Source organism: Molossus molossus, unplaced genomic scaffold (genome assembly GCF_014108415.1).
Source record: "Molossus molossus isolate mMolMol1 unplaced genomic scaffold, mMolMol1.p scaffold_m16_p_1, whole genome shotgun sequence".
Taxonomy (NCBI): domain Eukaryota; kingdom Metazoa; phylum Chordata; class Mammalia; order Chiroptera; family Molossidae; genus Molossus; species Molossus molossus.
In genome coordinates, this window is record NW_023425344.1 from 58,128,270 (window position 1) to 58,149,094 (window position 20,825).

Consider the following 20,825-nt stretch of genomic DNA (forward strand, 5'->3'; position numbering starts at 1 on the left):
CATAATTATTACTCTGAACTCTACCTCTGATAACTTGCTTAATTCCATTTCATTTATCCCTTCTTCTGTAGAATTTTCTTGTTCTTGCATTTGGGATTTATTTCTTTATTTCACCATTTTGGCTATCTCAGTGGATTTTAGAGCCTGCCCAATTTTTCTTTAGATTTCTCTTAATATATCTTTTCCTGCCACATTTTTTTTTATTATTAAGACATTTGTAATTGATGCTTTGCTCCTTCCTCGTTTTGTTTTGTTTCGTTTTTTAATCCCACTGTGAAGGGATTTACGTAGTGGCCTCATCACTGCTTACGGACACAAGGAGGTGGGAACTGCAAGCCAGCAATGCAACGCAGGTGGCGGCCCCACATCAGTTCTGATGTGGCAACCGTGGCCTCACCAAGGATACAAAAGTAGTGCAGCAGTCACCTGAACTGCATCTGCACTTGTGCCTCGCCCTCCCCTTTCTTTTGATACTTGTATCCAAAGTCTTTTCCTATTATATTTGCTGAGCTGTTAGATTAAGGGTGCTGGTATAACTTTGATTTAGGCCCAGGTTTGGACCTATCATTCCGTGTAACTTAAATGGGAACTCCTTGATTTAATTTTTGGCTTGAGCCCTTAATTAAACCATAATTTCATTTTCCCACTGCTGTAGCAGCAGCAGCAGCTCCTATAGCTGTTCTTTTTGTTAGAGAATGCATGGATGTTGTGTTTTCTGATGTAAAATTAGTACAAACATAATTAATTCAGCTGCCTCAGATAAGTGTCTTTTAATGAGATATGTCTTATACCTCAGTTGGAAGTACTGTGGTGGTTTAATCATATACTTCCTTTAATGCTGAGACTATTTTGTGTTCTCAGATTATATTAATGGATTTGTGTCAATAGAAAGATTTACCCAATTAAGAAGAGTAGAGAAATAGCCTTTCATGTCTATGTGGATACATTTATTTATTTATTTATTTTTTTATCCTCACCCGAGGACATTTTTTCTATTTTTTGTTCAGATAGAGTGGGAGGGAGAGAGAGAGAGAGAGAAACATCGACGTGAAAGGGACACGTCGAGTGGTTGCCACCCACACGACCAACCAGGGCCGGGGACAAACTGCAACCGAGGTACGTGCCCTTAGCGGGAACTGAACCCGGGTCTCTCATGACCGCAGGCCGACGCTCTAACCGCTGAGCCAAACCGGCCAGGGCTGGATACATTTATTTATTTATTTATTTTTTAATCCTTACTTGAGGACATTTTTCCATCTTTTGTTCAGGTGGAGTGGGAGGGAGAGAGAGGAACAGAGAGAGAGAGAGAAACATCGACGTGAAAGGAACACATCGAGTGGCTGCCACCCGCACAACCGACCAGGGCCAGGGCCGGGGACAAACTGCAACCGAGGTACATGCCCTTAGCGGGAACCGAATCCGGGTCTCTCAGGACCGCAGGCCGACGCTCTAACCGCTGAGCCAAACCGGCCAGGGCTATGTGGATACATTTTTAGAAGTCGATTTTATATTTGCCATATAGTCAGCGACAGTAGGAATGTTCTCATGGTGATTCACATGGTCATTTTAAATTGAGTAAACAAGGCTGTATTTTAGCTTCTCTGCCTTTTTTTTCTTTTTTAAACTTGATCTCTTAGATGAACTGGACACATGCATTTCATAATTCATTCCTTCTCCTCAAGAGCATATTTTTGTAGATGATACAGTGTTTTTGTCATGAAGTGGGAATTAATAAAAGTACTAGAATTGAGGTTTCATTATTGTGAGAAGATGGCTTTGAACCACCTATCTAAAATTAAACTTAAGTTGTCATCCTGGTAGATATGCCTCACTGTTTAGCTGGAGTAGAGCTGATCTATGAAAGAAAAGAAAGATGTGTAGGTTTGCCTGATGGATCATTTTATTTCTGCCTTCTAGATACTTTGCACTTCGGTTTTATCATTCAGTAGTTCAGTAGTCCAGGAGATAGTGTGTATCCCATTCTTTTGGACAGTTTGAGAAATTATATTATTTAAATTAAATGCTTAACTATGCATTTTTCAGTTTATTTTCTTTTCCGTTTTTAATGGGTGATGATATCCAGTATAAAAATATTCAGAGGTAAAATTCAGCTATTTTCTACCTGTGGGTTTCAGCCTTTTCATACTTTGAATTTAGAACCAATTCAGAGATGGGATATAGTAGCCCATCAGATAAAACTGTCAACATTAGTAGGTAAGGTAAATTGTAGAAAGAAATTTAGATGTCATGCCCCATATTTACTCACACCTAGTCATAGGCAATGCTGGAAAACCTTAGACTTCTTCCACAGAAGCAGACCACTTGCAAAACCATGGTTTTGCAAAGAACATACATGTCCCGAGAGTAAACTGTTCTGAAAGAAAGAGCAGTAGAGATGGGCATGTGTGGATGCTGGGTGTGTTTTTTTGTTTGTTTGTTTTTCTAGTCTAACAAGCAAATCACCCTCTTTTTCTTGGAGAGGAATGAGTTATGTGGGGAGAGGTCATTAGCCCAGTGGTTCTCAAATTGTTTATGATCTATAATAATAAATAAATTTTAGTTGTGAACAGGTACACTTAAACACATATGTGCATATGGAACAGGTTTTATGAAACATTGCTTATACTTACCACAATAGTGCACTTTAATATTTTCTATTCTACTTTATTAAAATGCTAGTCATTACCTTTTATGTCACATAAATGGGATTGGTACAGTTAAACAAACTAAACTGGCTTCCACAGATGTATTCCCACATGGAAACATGAACCGGGGACTTAGGAATCCTGTTTGCTTCTAAGATGAATCATCTCTACCCACAGCCAAACTACCTAACATTAGAGGATGTTGTACTATGGTTAGCTTCAGAGATAGAATTACTTATACAAATATTGGTTAGAGAACATAAAATCTTAAGTTTATTTATTTCCCTTCAGTGCCTTTCATCTACTATGAAAGAAAAAATATATACATGTAGCATTGCCTAATGTATCATTTTATTTCTCTATAGATACTTAAAAAGCTTTTTCTAGATTAAGGTAGGCCAGAGAAGTGCATTCTCATACCATACTCTCCTCTACCCCATAGAATTTTTTTTTACCTAACTGCATTTAGGTGTTATGTCACTGGTCCACATGGAAGGAGCGTATAAGACGTTACTCAATGCTACTTTTTTTTTTTTTTTATTGCAGCTTTTTAAGGGTAGCGTTTACTCAGTGGGAGCCAGCTTTAGAACAACTCAAAGAAGAATTTACTGTTTGCTTTTGGTATCAGGAACAGTGCTTTTTCTTAGCATCTGGTTTATTTTTGTGTGAAGGACACTGTGATTCATGGGTTGGATCATGTTGCCCTATTTGTGTTGACAGTTAGAAGGTGGGGAGCTAAATTTGTGGCCTATATTTATGAGACTAAGTCATCATATGCAATTTCTTTATGGACATCATCATCCTGGTGGGTTTATGTTTTTATTTTTATGGTCTCTCAGCTATTACTTTTCCATTAGTTCTAATGTTCTCATATATTTAAAAAGTCTTATAGTTTGAATGCCACTTCAACTCCTTTATAGGAATAAATATTTATAATTAGATTTTAAAAGCCAAATAAACTGAATTGTTAGAAAAGTAGAATCTTAAGTTTGTGAACTTGATAAGTTTGTCGTGAATTGTTTGTTTAAAAAATTATTTGAATAAGCATTTATTGTTAGAACCCTATTTAAATTTATCCCTAGATTATTGTTACTTTTAAAACATTTAATATCTGTGGGTGTCACGATAAAGTATGATTTTGGAGGATAAACTAAACTTTGTAGGTTCTTAAAATCTTTTCTGGAAAGAGGTTGAATATAATCCAATAAATACTAGAATTAAATGTGTTTTCCATTTAACAGTGGTGGTAAAATAATACAAAAATCAATTCTATAAGTTATACATCTTAGTCTTTTTCAGTACATAAAATAAAGTTACATGCAGAATAGTTTAAAAACTGAGTTCATAATTTCCCAAAGAAATTTCTGCTAAGTTTGTGTTGTTACTTGCCAAACTACAACTGTGTTTTTAACCAAAATAAGTTTATCATACTGTAGGAGATGTATTATAAATTGTTTGTTTAAAAATTTCTTAAATTCGAATGGAAAAAATTGAACGAAGTTTAATTTATAATTTTAATTTAGCTGTTCATATACTTTGATCTCTGTATATAATTTTGTTAGCAAATTTCAGAATATTAATCTAATTACTGTTGTAAGTCTTACATTCCAAATAGGTTTAAAAATGATTTGAACATTTTAAGAACTGAGTTAATTAATTAATCAGAGTTAGAACATGGAGAGTTTTAACAAAATATGAATTTTTCAGTTAAAGAAGTGAGTTGAGTATATGTGTCAACCTTCTTGTGAAATTGTAAATTAACAATCACCCAAGAAAGACAAATGGTATTGGTCATTTTGTAGAAAGTAGGTCAGACATTTCAAGCAATGCTATCATGTTGGTGTGAGAACATACATAATAGAGCTGTAAAACTCAGTTCATACTTCTGAACAGTATATGTAGAACACATTGAAATATAGAATGGTGGGTGAATACTTTTAGCATCAGTGTGGGAAGAAAGCATATTTTTGGAAAATTATACTGTCCACCTTGTACTACTTTTTAATCCACACAATTTAGTTTTTTCTCAGTGGTTCAAGATTACTTAAAAATTAGTAGAGGTATTTTAGATAGTAATGCCATTAAGGACTCCTAGTATGGCCCAGAATTTTCATGAATAATTCTTCAGTGTTTACTAACCTCACTTTTATTTCACTTTCTCAGAAGAATATCTACATTTGTTAATCATGCTTCTGGTACAGAGCTGTTGTATGACTGATTTGTCTTTATCTATAGATAGATAGATAGGTACAGAGCTGTTGTATGACTGATTTGTCTTTATCTATAGATAGATAGATAGATAGATAGATAGATAGATAGATAGATAGATAGAAATATAAATAAATAAAATCCTATTACTGTGCCCCTATATAACTTCTGTGTTTAGTGAAACATCTTAACATTTTAACCTGTTCTTGCAGGGTTCATGCTTGAACCAGATCCAGAGCGTAGACCTGATATATTTCAAGTGTCTTATTTTGCATTTAAATTTGCCAAAAAGGATTGTCCAGTCTCCAATATCAATGTAAGTAGTTTTTAAAGCGGGGTATGAATTTAAAATCAATTTGATTACATATATAATTGTGTGTGTATACACATACACACTTTCAGAGTTATTTGTTTCATGACAAGTCTAGTAATGTTTGTGATTAGTATTTTTCATATAAAGCCACAGTTGCCAAATTGTGTGAGGAAGTGCTGTAGGAAGCTATAGTAGACTTGGGGCACTGCATGATATTTTGCATTTTTGAGAGAAATACAGTGACATCTGAGACATTGAGCATTCTGTACACTGAGAAAGTTTGATTCCCTTTGGTGTAAAGAGCAGAGGCATTGTAAACGGAGAGACCTGTCTTTATCAGGGACTGATGTTGAATATAGTCATCCCTCATTTTCTGCAGGGGATTGGTGTCAGGACTCAGGTGGGTACCAAAATCTTTGGGTGCTCAAGTTCCTTATATAAAACAGTGTAGTATTTGCATATAATCTATACACATCCTCCTGTGTACTTTAAATTATCTCTGGATTACCTATAGTACCTAATATAAATGGCATGTAAATAGTTATTATACTATATTGTTTAAGGAATACTGACAAGAAAAAAAATGTCTCTACGTGTCAGTAGAGATGCAGCCATTGTAGCCCTAACTCCATAGTGCAAGTCAGCAACAACAAAACATTTTTTCCTGAGTAGTATTTTTGATCTGAAGTTTGTTGAATCCTCAGATGTGGGACCCGCGACTAATGAGGCCAACTATATTTTGGGAAGTTAATTAATGTTAGTTCTTTTTCTGTAAAACAGGGATAGTAATTATGAGGACTACAAATAATAAATGTAAACCCAGTGCCTAGTCCATGGAAGGTGCTGAGTTAGTAATAGTTAATGTCAGTGAAAGGCTTTGAATTATATCCTGTGTCTGCACACTGTATTTAACTACATCAGATTAACTGAGGATGGCAGGTCTCTGCTAATTTTGATAAAGGTCTAGAATCATCACTGACTTTAAGCCATTCTCAGCTTTCTAAAGATCATTCTGGGCTTGCTTCCGCTTGTCGGTTTTTCTTTATGTATAACTTAATTCACTCCACTAAGAAAAAGAAGGAAGTTGGTACCTTTACTTTTTGTTTTTGAAGTTCTTACTGTGACAGATATTCTTTGTTGAAGCTGAAAGTGATGCAGTTCTAACATTCCAGTAATAAAAGTAGCTTTATTTGACATTTGGCTATAGATTTTTAGCTTTTCTTTTTCCTTTTTAAAAATGTTTTTATTGATTTTAGAGAGAGAGGAAGGGAAAGGTAGGGAGAAAAACATCAGTATGAGAGAGAAACATCGATTGGTCGCCTGCCATGCGCACCCTGACCGGGGATCGAGCCACAACTTGGGCATATGCCCTGACCAGAAATTGAACCGGCAGCCTTTCAGTGCACAGAGCGACACTCAGCCCAATTTAGCCACATCAGCAGGGTTATAGATTTTTAGCTTTTTCTTTAGTAAACATTTGAGTACGTGCTGTAAGTCAAATAGAACACCAACAAGTGAGGAAAGCCTTTGCTCTTGGTTTTCAGATTTTACACGCAGTGTCACGAAAATGTTTGCAATATTTAGAAACAACACTACTCATGTGCTTTTTTCCCTCAAAGTGTGAAGTAGTCATTGATTTACAAGTATAATATAATCCTTTTTTTTCAACAGAGATTTGCCCACTTGTAAAGTGGATACAGTGATATGTTTCTGCTTATTCTTGAAGGGTTTCTGTGGCACATGAATATGAAAGGGACATTTGTGCAACATGTGGTGGTTTGCAGATTAGATCTGGCAAATATGTGTGAATGATATGTAGTTATCTGCAGTGACAGTAATAGTATCTCACAGATAATATTTTTTAAATTTAAGAATATATCCATAGCCTTTAAATAAAGCTTTCAGCAATTAAAATGAAAACTAAAATGACAGGTTTTATTTTTCTTCCCAGAATTCTTCTATTCCTTCAGCTCTTCCTGAACCCATGACTGCTAGTGAAGCAGCTTCTAGGAAAAGCCAAATAAAAACCAGGTGGGCAAAGCTATCTGAAATTTGAGAAGGCTTTTTAAAAAAAGGGGATAGTTCTCATTTTTAATCCTAGAAAATGTAATTAATTAAATATATACACCCACAAAAAATATTGTGTTCCTTCTTGCATGTGGTGTAGAGTTCAGATAGTGAGTACAAAATGAGCTTTTATGTATTAAAGACTGGTTTGACATCAGTCTTACCTGAACGCTCACTCTCAGTACTCAAGGAGTGATTATATGACTGGTAATGTTACATTGGGTCATTTGGTGGGGAGTTGTCATTATTTATTACATGGCAACTCTAATTTGGGAACTGTTATGTTTTGAGTTTATAGCTTGTATGATTTTTTATTTAAGGAAAGGAAAAATAGCTCTTATAGGCAACATTTTTAGAGTATTCAAAATTTATAAACTATTTTATGTGTGCTAATACATATTTAAATATGTACTACTACGTATAATTTATAATGAATGAATTAAGAGTGGTGAAATATAATGTTTAAATGAGTTTTCATAGTTATTTTACTACATTAGTAAATTTGATACATATTGTATAGGTTAAGACCTGAATCTGAGTTATTACTGAATTAATGATTAATTTTTTTCTTCTTTTCTTTTTGAGTTTAGAAGTTAATAAGCAGGACTGTATTTTATTTTTTTTAAATATTTTTGTTTTTTTTAGAGAGAGAGGAAAGGAGAGAGAGCGAAACATCAGTGTGAGAGAGAAACATGGATTGGCTGCCTCCTACACACCCCCTACAGGGGATGGAGCCCACAACCCGGGCACGTGCCCTGACAGGGAATCGAACCAGGATCTCTCAGTTCATGGGACAACACTCATCCACTGAGCCACACCAGCTGGGCGCAAGACTGTGTTTTAGATGATCACATTACATACTATCGTATGTAATATGTATAATATTACTTTTGAGGAGATGTCTTAGTCACAGCTGTTTTATATGATATTTTACCTATGCAAAGTATTTTATTTGACATAGAAAACATGTGTCATATACCTGTTATGTGCAAGGTATAGATACAGAAAGCATGAAGAAAAAGAAGCAGTGTTTATTCCTAAGGAGTTCACATTCTAATAAAGATACACAAGTAAATAATTCCAACCTGATAGATACAGGCAACTCTGAGTGTAGAGGGAGGAAAGACAGGGAGTAGAGAAAACGGGGGTACAGAAAGAACGCAAATCTTTCTCTGGGTGTGGGGGTTGCTGAGCTGTTGCTTGAAGGATGAATAATATAGCCCATCACCTGGAATTATGGGTAGTGAAACTATGACAAGCAGGCACTTCAGGCAAGAAGAATGGCCTTTATGACACTGTGAGGCTAGAGCACAGAGACATGTGGTGGGAAGTGTACACTGGAGCACAGGGACATATGGTGGTGGGAAGTGTACACTGGAGCACAGGGATATATGGCGGTGGGAAGTGTACACTGGAGCACAGGGATATATGGCGGTGGGAAGTGTACACTGGAGCACAGGGATATATGGCGGTGGGAAGTGTACACTGGAGCACAGGGATGTATGGTGGTGGGAAGCACTGGAGCACAGGGATGTTTGGTGGTGGGAACTGTACACTGAAGCATAGGGGATGTATGGTGGTGGGAAATGTACACTGGAGCACAGGGATATATGGCGGTGGGAAGTGTACACTGGAGCATAGGGGACGTATGGTGGTGGGAAGTGTACACTGGAGCACAGGGATATATGGCGGTGGGAAGTGTACACTGGAGCACAGGGATGTATGGTGGTGGGAAGTGTACACTGGAGCCACAGGGATGTATGGTGGTGGGAAGCACTGGAGCACAGGGATGTTTGGTGGTGGGAACTGTACACTGAAGCATAGGGGATGTATGGTGGTGGGAAATGTACACTGGAGCACAGGGATGTATGGCGGTGGGAAGTGTACACTGGAGCATAGGGGACGTATGGTGGTGGGAAGTGTATACTGGAGCATAGGGGATGTATGGTGGTGGGAAGTGTATACTGGAGCCCAGGGGCATATTACAAGAGTGGTGGGAAGTGAAGCTGAAGAGGTAGGTAAATGCCAGCAACTTTTTATGTCGTGCTGAGAAATTTGGCCTTTGGTATTTAGGCTAGTGAATTTTCAACCTGTGGTCAGTTCTGTTTGTACCTTGATTGTGAGATGTGTTATATAAAATGTATTATTTATAAATTGTTAAAATGTCATTTGGGAATTCTTAGTTTTTTAAAAAAATATGCATCACACTAAAAATATTATCTTCATTCACTTGAATTTTAAAGTACTCTTGAGGAGGAGACAAAGGAATAAGTGGTATCCAACCTTCAGGAATCCACCGTGACCAACCTATGACATAGCTGTAGTTAGCAACTGATGTTCTTGTTGAGTGGTAATAATGAATTATTGTGGAATTGTTTGTTGAATTTTATTGCTACTTGTTTTTTGATAATTATTTTGTTATTAAATCTTTAAGAAAGTAGATACAGATTTTAAAAAGTACAAATCAACTGATAAAAATGATGCTTTGAATATCTTCATTATGACACAAGTTATAGCTGAGCAAATGAAATAGGTAACACAACTAAATTCTTAGTGCTATTCATGTATGTTAAAGTTATACATTATGTATATTAAAATAAGGTTCATCTGGCCCTGGCCGGTATGGCTCAGCTATTAGAGCATCCGCCTGTGGTCCAGAGAGACCTGGGTTCAGTTCCCACTAAGGACATGTACCTTGGTTGCAGCTTGTCCCCGGCCTTGATTGGTCGTGCGGGTGGCAGCCACTCGATGTGTCCCTTTCACATTGATGTTTCTCTCTCTCTCTCTTCCTTTCTCTCTCCCCCACTCTACCTGAACAAAAAATGGAAAAATGTCCTTAGGTGAGGATTAAAAAAAATAAATAAACAAGGTTCATTTGTGCTTATTGGTCAATAATATAAATTTACTCTACATTGATAGTTCAGAACTAGAAAAAAAGTCTAAATGTGCATAAAACTTAGTAATAAACAAATAACGTCTTTTTTCCATATAAAAGGCATATTTCTGGGGATAGGTGGGGTGGAGAAATCTTTAAACAGCTACTATCATTAATTACACGTTTTAAAGCTCTTATGAATGTTACCCACCTGCCCTGCCTTCTGTATGTGGCACTCCGCTCTACTTCTTGAAAGTCCCCTTGCACCCCTGGATATCTGCATCTCCTCTTGGGACTGTTGAACATGTGAAACTTATGTGATATATTAAAGACGAAGGCTGAGTCTCTGTCCTGGCAGAGGGAAACACTGAGGGTTTGAAGAGGAGGGACTGTGTTTTGGGAAGATGGTTCAGGTGGTAGGAGGAAAGCGGGGAACACAGCTGTGTCTGCGTTCTGTGGATAAAGCCGAGCAGCAGCGATGCTGCCAGTAGCGGCTCGGTCTGTCACTTCAGTCAGGTGTGCCTCTGTCCAAGCGCTGTCTCCCATCCCCTCACACAGAACGCTTTGTGTCTTTTCACTGTCTAATGCGATCATCTTATTCTATTTTTATCTCCAGTTCGTATTGAAGCCTTCTCTAGTCATTTTAGGTTAAAGGTAGAATTTACTCCTCCATGAAACTCTTGATTGTACTAACATGGCACTGATTCTTTTTACTTTTATATTTTAGTATATTTTTGTGAACATGTGCCGTATCTCTCTAGGTATACTACGAATTCTTTGAAGACAGGGTATTGTGCTGTATTTGCTGTATATCAGTAATTGTATATTAGATATTGGTACATTGATAAATAGGAAACACTAAACTAAAGTTTGCAGAACTTTAGTACACTTTACTCATATACTGTGAATCTCTAGAGTTTTAGAACAGGAACAAGGCAGGGTGAGGTCTGTTATTAATAAGAAATGTATAAACAAATAGAGATTGTATGCAGTATTTTCTCCACATTACTTGAATGTAGAGAGCATAGCATTGGTTTTAGTGTCACATCCATAACTTGACCTCAGTAAATACTTGATTGTCATAAGAATGAGATCTAGTTGGTTATATGTATACAAGATCTTTTATTGCCTTTTAGTTCAATTTTTTTTTTTTAATCTTTGTCCAAGGATACTTTTCCATTCATTTTTAGATAGAGTGGAAGGGAGGGAGGAATGGGGTGGGGGGGTGGGGGAGAGAGAGAGAGAAACATTGATATGAGAGAGACACATTGGTTGCTTCCCGCATGACCTTGGCGGGATCAAACCTGCAACCCTGGTACATACCCTTGACTGGGGAATCAAACCCAAGACCCTTTTGTCTGCAGGCTGACGTGCTAACCGCTGAGCAAAACTGTTCAGGGCTTTGTTCAGTTTTCATATGACTTATACCATCCCCATCTCATTTAAAATATAAAGATTACATTTAGAAAACAGCACATATACAATGTCTTTCTATGATTTTCTAAAATGTTTTTTTCACTTCCTTTCTTGCCTGGATAGTTGTGCACAGGGCTCCCTCTTGTGGCTCATACAGATATAAGAAAGAACTGGATCTGTGCAGTTCTGGCAAACAGGACTGTATCAAAGGCAGCAGATGTGCACTTAAAAATCATATGTATGCAAAATTTTAAGTATTAAATCATTTGAAAATATGCTTAGGGAACTTGGTAAAGAGATTTTATTGCAGTCCTGTTGAAAAGTGAACATTTGATTATCAATACTTACTTGAATTTTTGTACTGAATTTGTAGAAAGCAAAGTTAGTGAATATGTAAGATTTTTTCTGGGTTTTTTTGGAAAGAGAAGAGGAAATATCTGTGTTTTCTTAAATTATATTTAGTACCTCCTGCTTTCAAAATTATGCTTACCACCTGACTGCCCATGTTTATGGCCTAAACTAAGTCCAAGTGGGAAAGTTTTATATAATTTTCATTCAATATTTTAAGAAAAGCAAAGTCAGAGATTCAAGAAGTTGAATGTGAACAGGTAGCTCCACTTTTTAAGTTTTAGCTTCTTTTTTATTATGTGCCCTAGGGCGCAGTCTCTCATTTCTCAGGCCTAGAGTCCAAGCTAAGGAGGACTGTTGATTTATTGTTATTTGAATTTATCTGACTGGTTCACAGAGTTGGCTCTCAGTTTTGTCTAAAACCTTATGAGAAGGTTTGTTTGTTTCTTTTATTTCATCTCCTTAAGAGCAATCTTTTTTCTGCCAGCTTCAGTGGCAGGCTATGAATGGTTGCATACTGGTTTAAAGGAAATGGTTAGGTTTATCTTATTTTTCTATCTTCATTAAACATTTAATACTTGAGAGTGAGACTTAGGAAGGACCCAAGAATACTAACATGATTATGATAATAATTAAAATGCATCTGTTGAAGTAGATGCTTCATAGAAGAAAGAGTAAGTTAGAAATAATCCCAATATTTGTAATAAAATGTTCTCTTCTCTTACAGAATAACAGATACCATTGGACCAACAGAAACCTCAATTGCACCAAGACAAAGACCAAAGGCCAACTCTACTACTGCCACTCCTAGTGTGCTGACCATTCAGAATTCAGCAACACCTGTCAAAGTCCCTGTACCTGGTGAATTCAGTAACCACAGATCAAAAGGTAATATAGCCCTGCCAACCTGGTCCCCTTTATAGTTGATGTAAACAAACCTTTATGGCTTGATTTCCTAGGAGTATAAATTACTGGCAAACTTATTATTGTGAAGCAGATAACATAATGCTTTAAGAAACTTTATACTGATGTCTAATAAACTCAGCTAATTGTTTTCCTAAAGTTGTAGGGAAAGGTAAGTTACTGGCTTATAAAAGTATGGTATACAAAGCTCATAATTTGTTTATCTCTAGTGTCACCAACTAGTAGGGTTTGAGGCTGATGATAAAGTTTAAGGGTGTAGAAAACTCTATATTGTGTTGGAAAGGAAGAAGTTGAAACTCTAGCCTTACAAAGTTAAATGTCTTTGCACTGATCTATAGTGTTGGCAGCAGAGTCTGTCTTGGACTGTGTGGATGGTAAAACATAGCAATTTGTCTTGTCCTCTGATTTTGAGAAAAGTTGTTTTTCTAATATAAAATATCTTCTAAGATTATGATACAGAAATTAAAAAATAAAAACCTCCCCCCAAGGAAATATCTCTAATATTAGAGAGTAGACTTGCTCTTTTAAGGTTTTGGGAATGTGGTAACTTGAAGGCACATCTCAAGGAAACTCTGTTTGACACTATATTTCATGACAGATCTGTTTTATTTTAATATTAAAATGTTTTCAATTAAAATATTTTAAGTTAGCCCTGGCCAGTTTGGCTCAGCGGTTAGAGCGTCCGCCTGTGGTCCAGAGAGACCCGGGTTTGGTTCCCGCTAAGGGCATGTACCTTGGTTGCAGTTTGTCCCCGGCCCTGGTTGGTCGTGCGGGTGGCAGCCGCTCGATGTGTCCCTTTCACATCGATGTTTCCCTCTCTCTCTCTCTCTTCCTCCCACTCTATCTGTACAAAAAAAAATGGAAAAATGTCCTCGGGTGAGGATAAAGAAAAAAAAAAAAAAAAGAAAAAAAATATTTTAAGTTAGGATACTCTAATAGTTAAGATCTCACATTTTGAGGCTCATGGACCTGGACCTGAATCCTATTTTTGTCATTTTTTGGTAATATATGTTAAGAAAATGCTAGTACTTCTTATAGAGTTGTTAGGAGGATTAAATGACTGCTTAATATAATGCCTGCCCCATAATATGTCCTTAAGAAATGTTAATTATTAACTACTGTTATTACTATGAAGTGAAATATATGCTCAGGAAGATAATGTTAATGTTATCTGACGTATTGCTGCATACCTCTGTGGTAATCTGGTATACCAGATGGAGGAGTGTTTCATGGAAGAGGGAAAACAGGGGAACTTGAAATCTTTGTGTCCAATCCCATTTTACCATTTCTCTATGTCACTGTTCTCTTTTATAAAATGTGAATAATAACTACTTTTCCTGTTACAAGAAGTAAATAACAAGGTGTGTGATCTCTAGGAAAATCCTGTTTCTTAGTAAACATTCAGTGTTCATTTCTCATTTTTCGACTGTTTTGGGTTGGAGATCCTATTAGTCAATTATGTATCAGTGCCCTTTAGCCAAAGACCACCAGGAACACACTTGTAGTTGAACAGAGGGGTTTATTACTCCCCTACCATGGGAGTCTGTGGGAGTGTTTCAGTAAGATGCTGTTTGTAAAGCCTTATTAAAGGATTTGGGCTAGTTTTAGGTAGTTTGGGGAGGCTTTAAGGAAGTGGGGCTTTGTTCTGAATGGAAGGAGTCAGGAAGGGGTTGTATGGTATCACTAGGGAAGTGATAAAATAAATATTATCTAGAAGAAGGGAAGCCATAAGCTCAGTTGATGACAAAGCAGCACTCAGTCATGTTAGGCAGGACAGGGAGAGGTTTGGCCACCACAGTGGTTTGGGCAGTGTTGCTGATTTTGTCATTGTTGAGACATGATTATGGAGTGGTCTTGTCCAGATCTATCACGGTCAGAGTAGCTTTGTCTGATGTTGGTGCTTAGTGAAATTGCTTATGTTTGTCCGGAGAGCAAGACCTAGTATGAGTGTCAAGCCTGCTCCCCTGTGAGGGGCAGCACTTCTCTTACATGCTTCCAGCCTGAGCTTGAAAATAGTACTGTTTTACTCCATGTATACAAAAAAGTAACACGAATCTTCTCTTGTAAAATATGGAGATAGTGCAGAAATAATCAGAGAAAAATTTAAAGGTCTTCATTCTTTTTCTTCCCAGGATAACTTGCAGCATTCAGTGTGCATACAGTATTTGCTATTATTAATAGTCTTGGAGTGAACATTCTTATAAAAGACTTTGATGTACATGACAGAATGTTTTTCTGAGGAAGTTGTTAAAAAGTATGCATAATCAAAATTTGTTCAATACTGCCAAATTGCTATCCAAAGAGACTTCAGAAATGTACACTTTCATCAGCAGGGCGCATGCCCTTCCTTCCTGTCCTTGTCAACACTTGGTAGTGTTGGTTTTTACGTTTCCCTATTGATAGGTGAAACTTTTTTGTTTATTTTTAATATTCCTAATTAATAGTACTCTTTCACATGTTTACTGCCATTTGTTTTTTTCTGTGAATTACATTTTGCAGTTTTTTATGACATTGTTTGTCTTTGTTTTTTATTGCTCTGAAGGTTTTATTTTTATATATTTTGAATATTAGCTCTTTGCCAAATATATTATAAATATTTTCTTTTAGTTTATCATTTATCTTTAACTTCATTTGTGAATTAATTTCTTTGAGGCTTAGTTTCATTGTTTTCAGAATGGGGAATGATGGTAGGAGGATTCGGTCATATACTGAAAACATTTGTTTCCTTGTGAAAGTGTTGTGATGTTTGGGAGTTCTCTGGTGTTCCGTGTCCATGTCTGGAGAACTAAGGCGCTCTATTCAGCTTGATGACACTAAAGTCACTTTGTGATGTGAGAGGTGAACCTCATGAGTTATTGCATGAGGATCATTATTGGTTTGTGATTGGGTTTCACCCCCAGCCACAGTTGTTCTTGATCTAGACATCAGGATGCTAAAAGAAGAATGTATAGCTGAGGAGCTTAATTTTTTAATACTCTTCCAACTATAAACAAATATACTTAAAAGGCTAATAATGATGGTTATGTCTGTGGTGCAATTATGGTTCTAATTTTCTTTCTTCTATTTTTGTAAGTATTTTCAGGAATAATTAAAGTGGATAAGTAGTTTCTTATAATTGGAAGAATTAGAAATAGTTATAAAGCTATTGTCATAGAGGTGCCATACTTCAGGTCTGGAGAAGTTAGAAGATACTGACGTTGTTAGAAAAGAACCCCTCTCTCCCTCCTCGCACTCTTTCTCCTCTTTTCTCCTTGGATTAAAGAGTTGCATTTGCACTTATGGTAACTCATTGAAAGAAAATACAGAAATTATACTATATTTCATTTTCTGGTGTTTTGTGTGTCTTTCTTTTTCATTAATTTTTAAAGTTTATTCATAGGATATTCCTAGCGTAAAATTTATGAAGCTTGTAAATAAATATCTATTTAGGAGACAGTGTTAATACATTCACTGCAGTAGCATTTATTTTATTATTATTTTTATGTTTTATTTTATTTTTAGAGGGAGAATAAGGGAGAGAGAGAGAGAGAAACATCAGTGTGAGAGAGAAATATCGATCAGCTGCCTACTGCTTGCCCTCTACTGGGCTTCGAGCCTGCAACCCAGGCATGTGCCCTGCCATGGAATTGAACCAGGACCTCTCAGTCAGTACACTGGGCCACACTGGCTGGGCTGCAGTAGCATTTATTGATCTATTGTATTAAAGGTCCTTTGGGGTGCTAGGAAGTAAATAAGTTATCACCCCATCCTTCTGGGGCCTAGATAAACAATTAGTATGTGTAAGCATGAAATGTTACAAACTAAGTAGAAGTATTAGATGAAGTAACAAGGAAGAGAGATTTGAGCTAAACTTTAAATAAGAAGAATAAGTAGGTAGAAAGTGAGATGCTAGATGGAGAGAATCATTTTGGCAGAGACACAGACTCACATCTGTGCATGATATATTTGAGAAATGCAGAACAAACTGACATGGCTCGTTTGTTCATGGAGAGACGAAGCTTGTTCGTGGAGGTGTTTCTAAGACGTTGACTTGTTCAAGTTGCAGCTGACAAAATAACATTCATGGGTACTTAGAATTTCAGTAAATAATCCCTTGAGACTATATGGTTATGGAAGTTTCTGTATTATAAAATAAGGATATAAATGCCTTGGTTAAATGATTATTGAAATTAGTGTTTTGAAATAGAGCCATTTTGTTGAAATCCATGAGTATGTTAATGTAAGTTTTTGGAAACTCTTTTTAGGAGCACTGAGAGCTGGAATTGGCCCTGAGGTTTTACTGAGTCAGGGGCCCCCTCAGCAGCCTCCACAGCAGCACAGAGTACTTCAGCAGCTACAGCAGGGAGATTGGAGACTGCAGCAGCTTCATTTACAGCATCGTCACCCTCACCAGCAGCAACAGCAGCAACAGGATGCTTATATGCAGCAGGTAATTAATTCTTTTGTTACTTTAGATATGAAAGTAGTGTTAGGAAATTCATGCAGCTTTTGAATATCAGTGAATTCCTTTTCTTATTATGGGCACCTTGAACTATAGATCTAAGTAAACATTTTGCTCAATTTTCTGACTACTAAAGAATATGTATTTTATTTGCATTCTGTGAGTTACTTAAGAATAGTCTGCTGAAATAGTTGCATCATGGCTTTATGAAGCAAAGAATGTTCATCTAGTCATTTGGCATCATGTATAAGCACTGCAATTTATGATAATTTTTTTTTTAGTTACATTTTGAGTTCAAATACATTGATTATAATTATGTTGTTTTTGGAAAGGTGATATTAAGCTTTCAGGAATAACATTGTGTTGAGTTTTGTTATATTTGTGGTTGTGTTGGTGTGTTTGTGGATGGTGGAGGGAGGCATTTAAAAAATGACCTTATGTTCTGTTCTGTGCTTTGCCTCATCAGAACCTGCAAATTTCTAGTTTATTTTACTTTATTTTTTTGATATTTTGTTCAGATAGAGTGGGAGGGGTAGAGAGAGAGAGAGAGAGAAACATTGACGTGAAAGGGACACTTCGAGTGGTTGCCACCCACACGACCTAACCAGGGCCAGGGACAAACTGTAACCCAGGTACATGCCCTTAATGGAAACTGAACCTGGGTCTCTCCGGACCACAGGCCGACGCTCTAACCGCTGAGCCAAACCGGCCAGGGCTCACGGAACTATTTTAAATGTAATGACTGTCACCATCATCTTTTCCTGAAATATTTTTGAGTCCATTATATGCATGGGACTTCTCATGGGTGCCTCCCTCCTCTGGCCTTGACTGATAGACCCCAAGTGGAGGGTGGTTAAGTAGGTGATGGCCAGAAGATATCGTTGAAGGGGAGATAGAGGAGTGGGGGAATGCACTATAATTAGTCCTGGACCCAAGTAACTTCAGGTCTCCATCAACTGGTAAATGTGTTTAGGTTTAGGTTTCTTCCCAACATCCTTAAACTGTGCTGGTAATGGTTTTAGTTGAATCCGTTATTTTCACTGATAATTCTGAAACCATTTCCAATAAGCATATATAAGTTATAGTCACTGACTATAGCTAGTTTACATAGGTGTTTGGACTCCTGAGTACCCAAGCCATTGTTACAGTAAGATCAGTACTTAAGAAAAAAAGACTGTGGCACAAAAAAGGCATGAGTAATACTGATGAAGTTGTTTGCTTTTCTCATTGTAGTATCAACATGCAATGCAGCAGAAACAAATACTTCAGCAACAGTTTTTAATGCATTCTGTATATCATCCACAGCCTTCTGCACCACAGTATCCTGCAATGGTAGGTGTTACATAATTTCTGCAGATTTCTCTCTGAATTACTATTGGAATTCACAGTATGAGTGATATTATTCAGAATTTAATTACTCAAAATCAGTTCAAGTTAGTTAATTACATGTATTTGATTGAAGCCAGTCATGTATTCTTAAGCAGTTTTAAAGTAGGCTGAACTATAGCATCTGAATTTGGCGTATTGTAACTGATAGTATTTTTTGTTTATCTCATAGTATAACCTATGATCTTTTTGTCATATGTCTCTTTCACTTGGCAAATGTCAGTTGAAGAAAAATAAAGCCAAGGGAAAATTACCCTTGCTTCAGAGAATAGTTTGACTTTTCTTTACAGCAGCCATAGTACCATAAAGACTTTAAACTACTCTATTGTCTTAAAATATGTAAAGGAGAATTTTTAAATACTGCCATGTTAGCCTAGCTCCACCTTGCTGTATTTTTCTAGTAGTGAATTGCTCTGTGAAATATAAATTACTTCTTAAGTTTTTGATTTTGTTGTCAATGTGAAAAGAAGGAACATAGTAAATAGGTATAGGACTGACAGTGCGTAAGTGAAGTTGAGCTTTGTTTTGTATAATTACTTGTTTCAGGTGCAGCGATATCAGCAGGCTTTCTTGCATCAGCAAATGCTAGCTCAACATCAGCAGTCTCAACAACAAGTGTCATCTGAGTATCTGACCTCCCCTCAAGAGTTCTCACCGACCTTAGTCTCCTACACTTCATCACTTCCAGCTCAGGTTGGAACCATAGTGGACTCCTCGTATAGTGCCAATAGGCAAGTATTTTTCCAGTGAATGCAAAGGGAATTCTTGTGGAAGGAGGTGTAGTTGCGGGGTGGAGTCATTATGTGGCTCCTGCATTACTTTAGAGCCCATCTTTCTGTAGAGCACCCCCTGTCCTCTTGCTCGTTCTGTGCATCCCCACCCTTGCTTGCATTTCTATTAGTTAATTTGGCTAACTGCTATTTGTGTATACATCTTATAACATTCAGGAGCATTTAAGGTTAAGGAAAGTATTGGCTTAGATGATAAGACATTCTTTGTAATTTAAGTAGAAACACAAAACCCTAACAAGCTACTTTAGTAGTTTAAAAAAATAATCCTTACAGACAAGTTAATGCACTTTTTTTATTTATATGTTGTTATTTTTAATTAATTTGATAATATTTAGTCATAAAAATTATCTAGTTTGGTTTAATTTAAACCAATAACAAAACTCTTTAATGTGCCATTTGCTTCTTTTTTAAGATGTGTATGGTACAGCAAGCTTATGGTTACCATAACATAGACAGGAAACAGTGTATTTTCATTAAATAGATACATTGGTTAGTAGAGTTATTTTTTCATGGATAGTTCATATTGGAAAGTAGTATAATAAACGAAAGAATTGTGATAAATTTTCTCAAACTTAGATTTGATATGGGTAATGCTTCAGGATTTTGTAATTAAGAAATCTATTGACCATTATGAATACGTCTTAATATGTTTAGATATGTAGGAAGAAGTAGCTGTTAGAACTTTGGCTGTTAAAACATCAAGTTCTCATACAACACTATTTCAGGATATGAAACATTAGCTGGGAGAAGGTATCGATAAGATTTAGCTAGGAATTGAGCATGAAAAATAGCAACATGAGTAGCATACTTGTTCACTGAGCATGTCAAGGGAGAGCTAAAGTGTACAGTTTGCTATAGTATATATACCTCACAACCTGGGCATGTGGGGCAGGGGGAGCGAGGAAACAGCTAATGTTTTAAAGTGCCTTCCTAAGTCAGAACTTGAGGTACATGAATTAGGACCAGCATGTCTAAGTAGTGAGCGGGTCATAATATCCAGACTGGTTTAAAGGTCCAGATCAGTGTTGGCAGACTCTTTCTCATTTGCAGACTGTAGTTTCAATTTTTTGATTTACCCATGTAGCACTTTTTTTCTTTAATAAGTTGATAGCATTATTGTAAATAATAAAATTAATACAAATAACTATATATTTTAAATAAATTAAAGCAATAAAATATAATCTCCGAAATGCAAGTAGCAATCTAATAAACTGACAAAAAGACATACCCGAAAATGAGTCCTCTAGGGATAAGAGTGGAATAGTTGTATTCTTCATTAAAAACAGGATATTCTACTTGATATTGTTTAGTTTTAGAGACTGATGAAGCATTGTATTAATTGGATGATTTATTTATTTTACTTTTGATGTTAGCTAGCATCAAAAATGCCAATTTTGTCTAGTGTATGTGG

General features: G+C 36.5%; 1 protein-coding gene across 3 annotated transcripts in view; it reads left to right on the plus strand.

The window, feature by feature from the left end:
* BMP2K (BMP2 inducible kinase) overlaps positions 1-20,825 on the plus strand; it is a 127,096-nt gene that overhangs the window by 72,160 nt on the left and 34,111 nt on the right. For all 3 annotated transcript variants that reach the window (XM_036260447.1, XM_036260457.1, XM_036260468.1), the window contains 6 exons: positions 5,066-5,169; positions 7,118-7,197; positions 12,600-12,760; positions 17,041-17,225; positions 18,471-18,569; positions 19,170-19,354. In XM_036260447.1, coding sequence (XP_036116340.1) covers positions 5,066-5,169; positions 7,118-7,197; positions 12,600-12,760; positions 17,041-17,225; positions 18,471-18,569; positions 19,170-19,354 — 814 coding nt within the window. The remainder of the gene's footprint in view (positions 1-5,065; positions 5,170-7,117; positions 7,198-12,599; positions 12,761-17,040; positions 17,226-18,470; positions 18,570-19,169; positions 19,355-20,825) is intronic.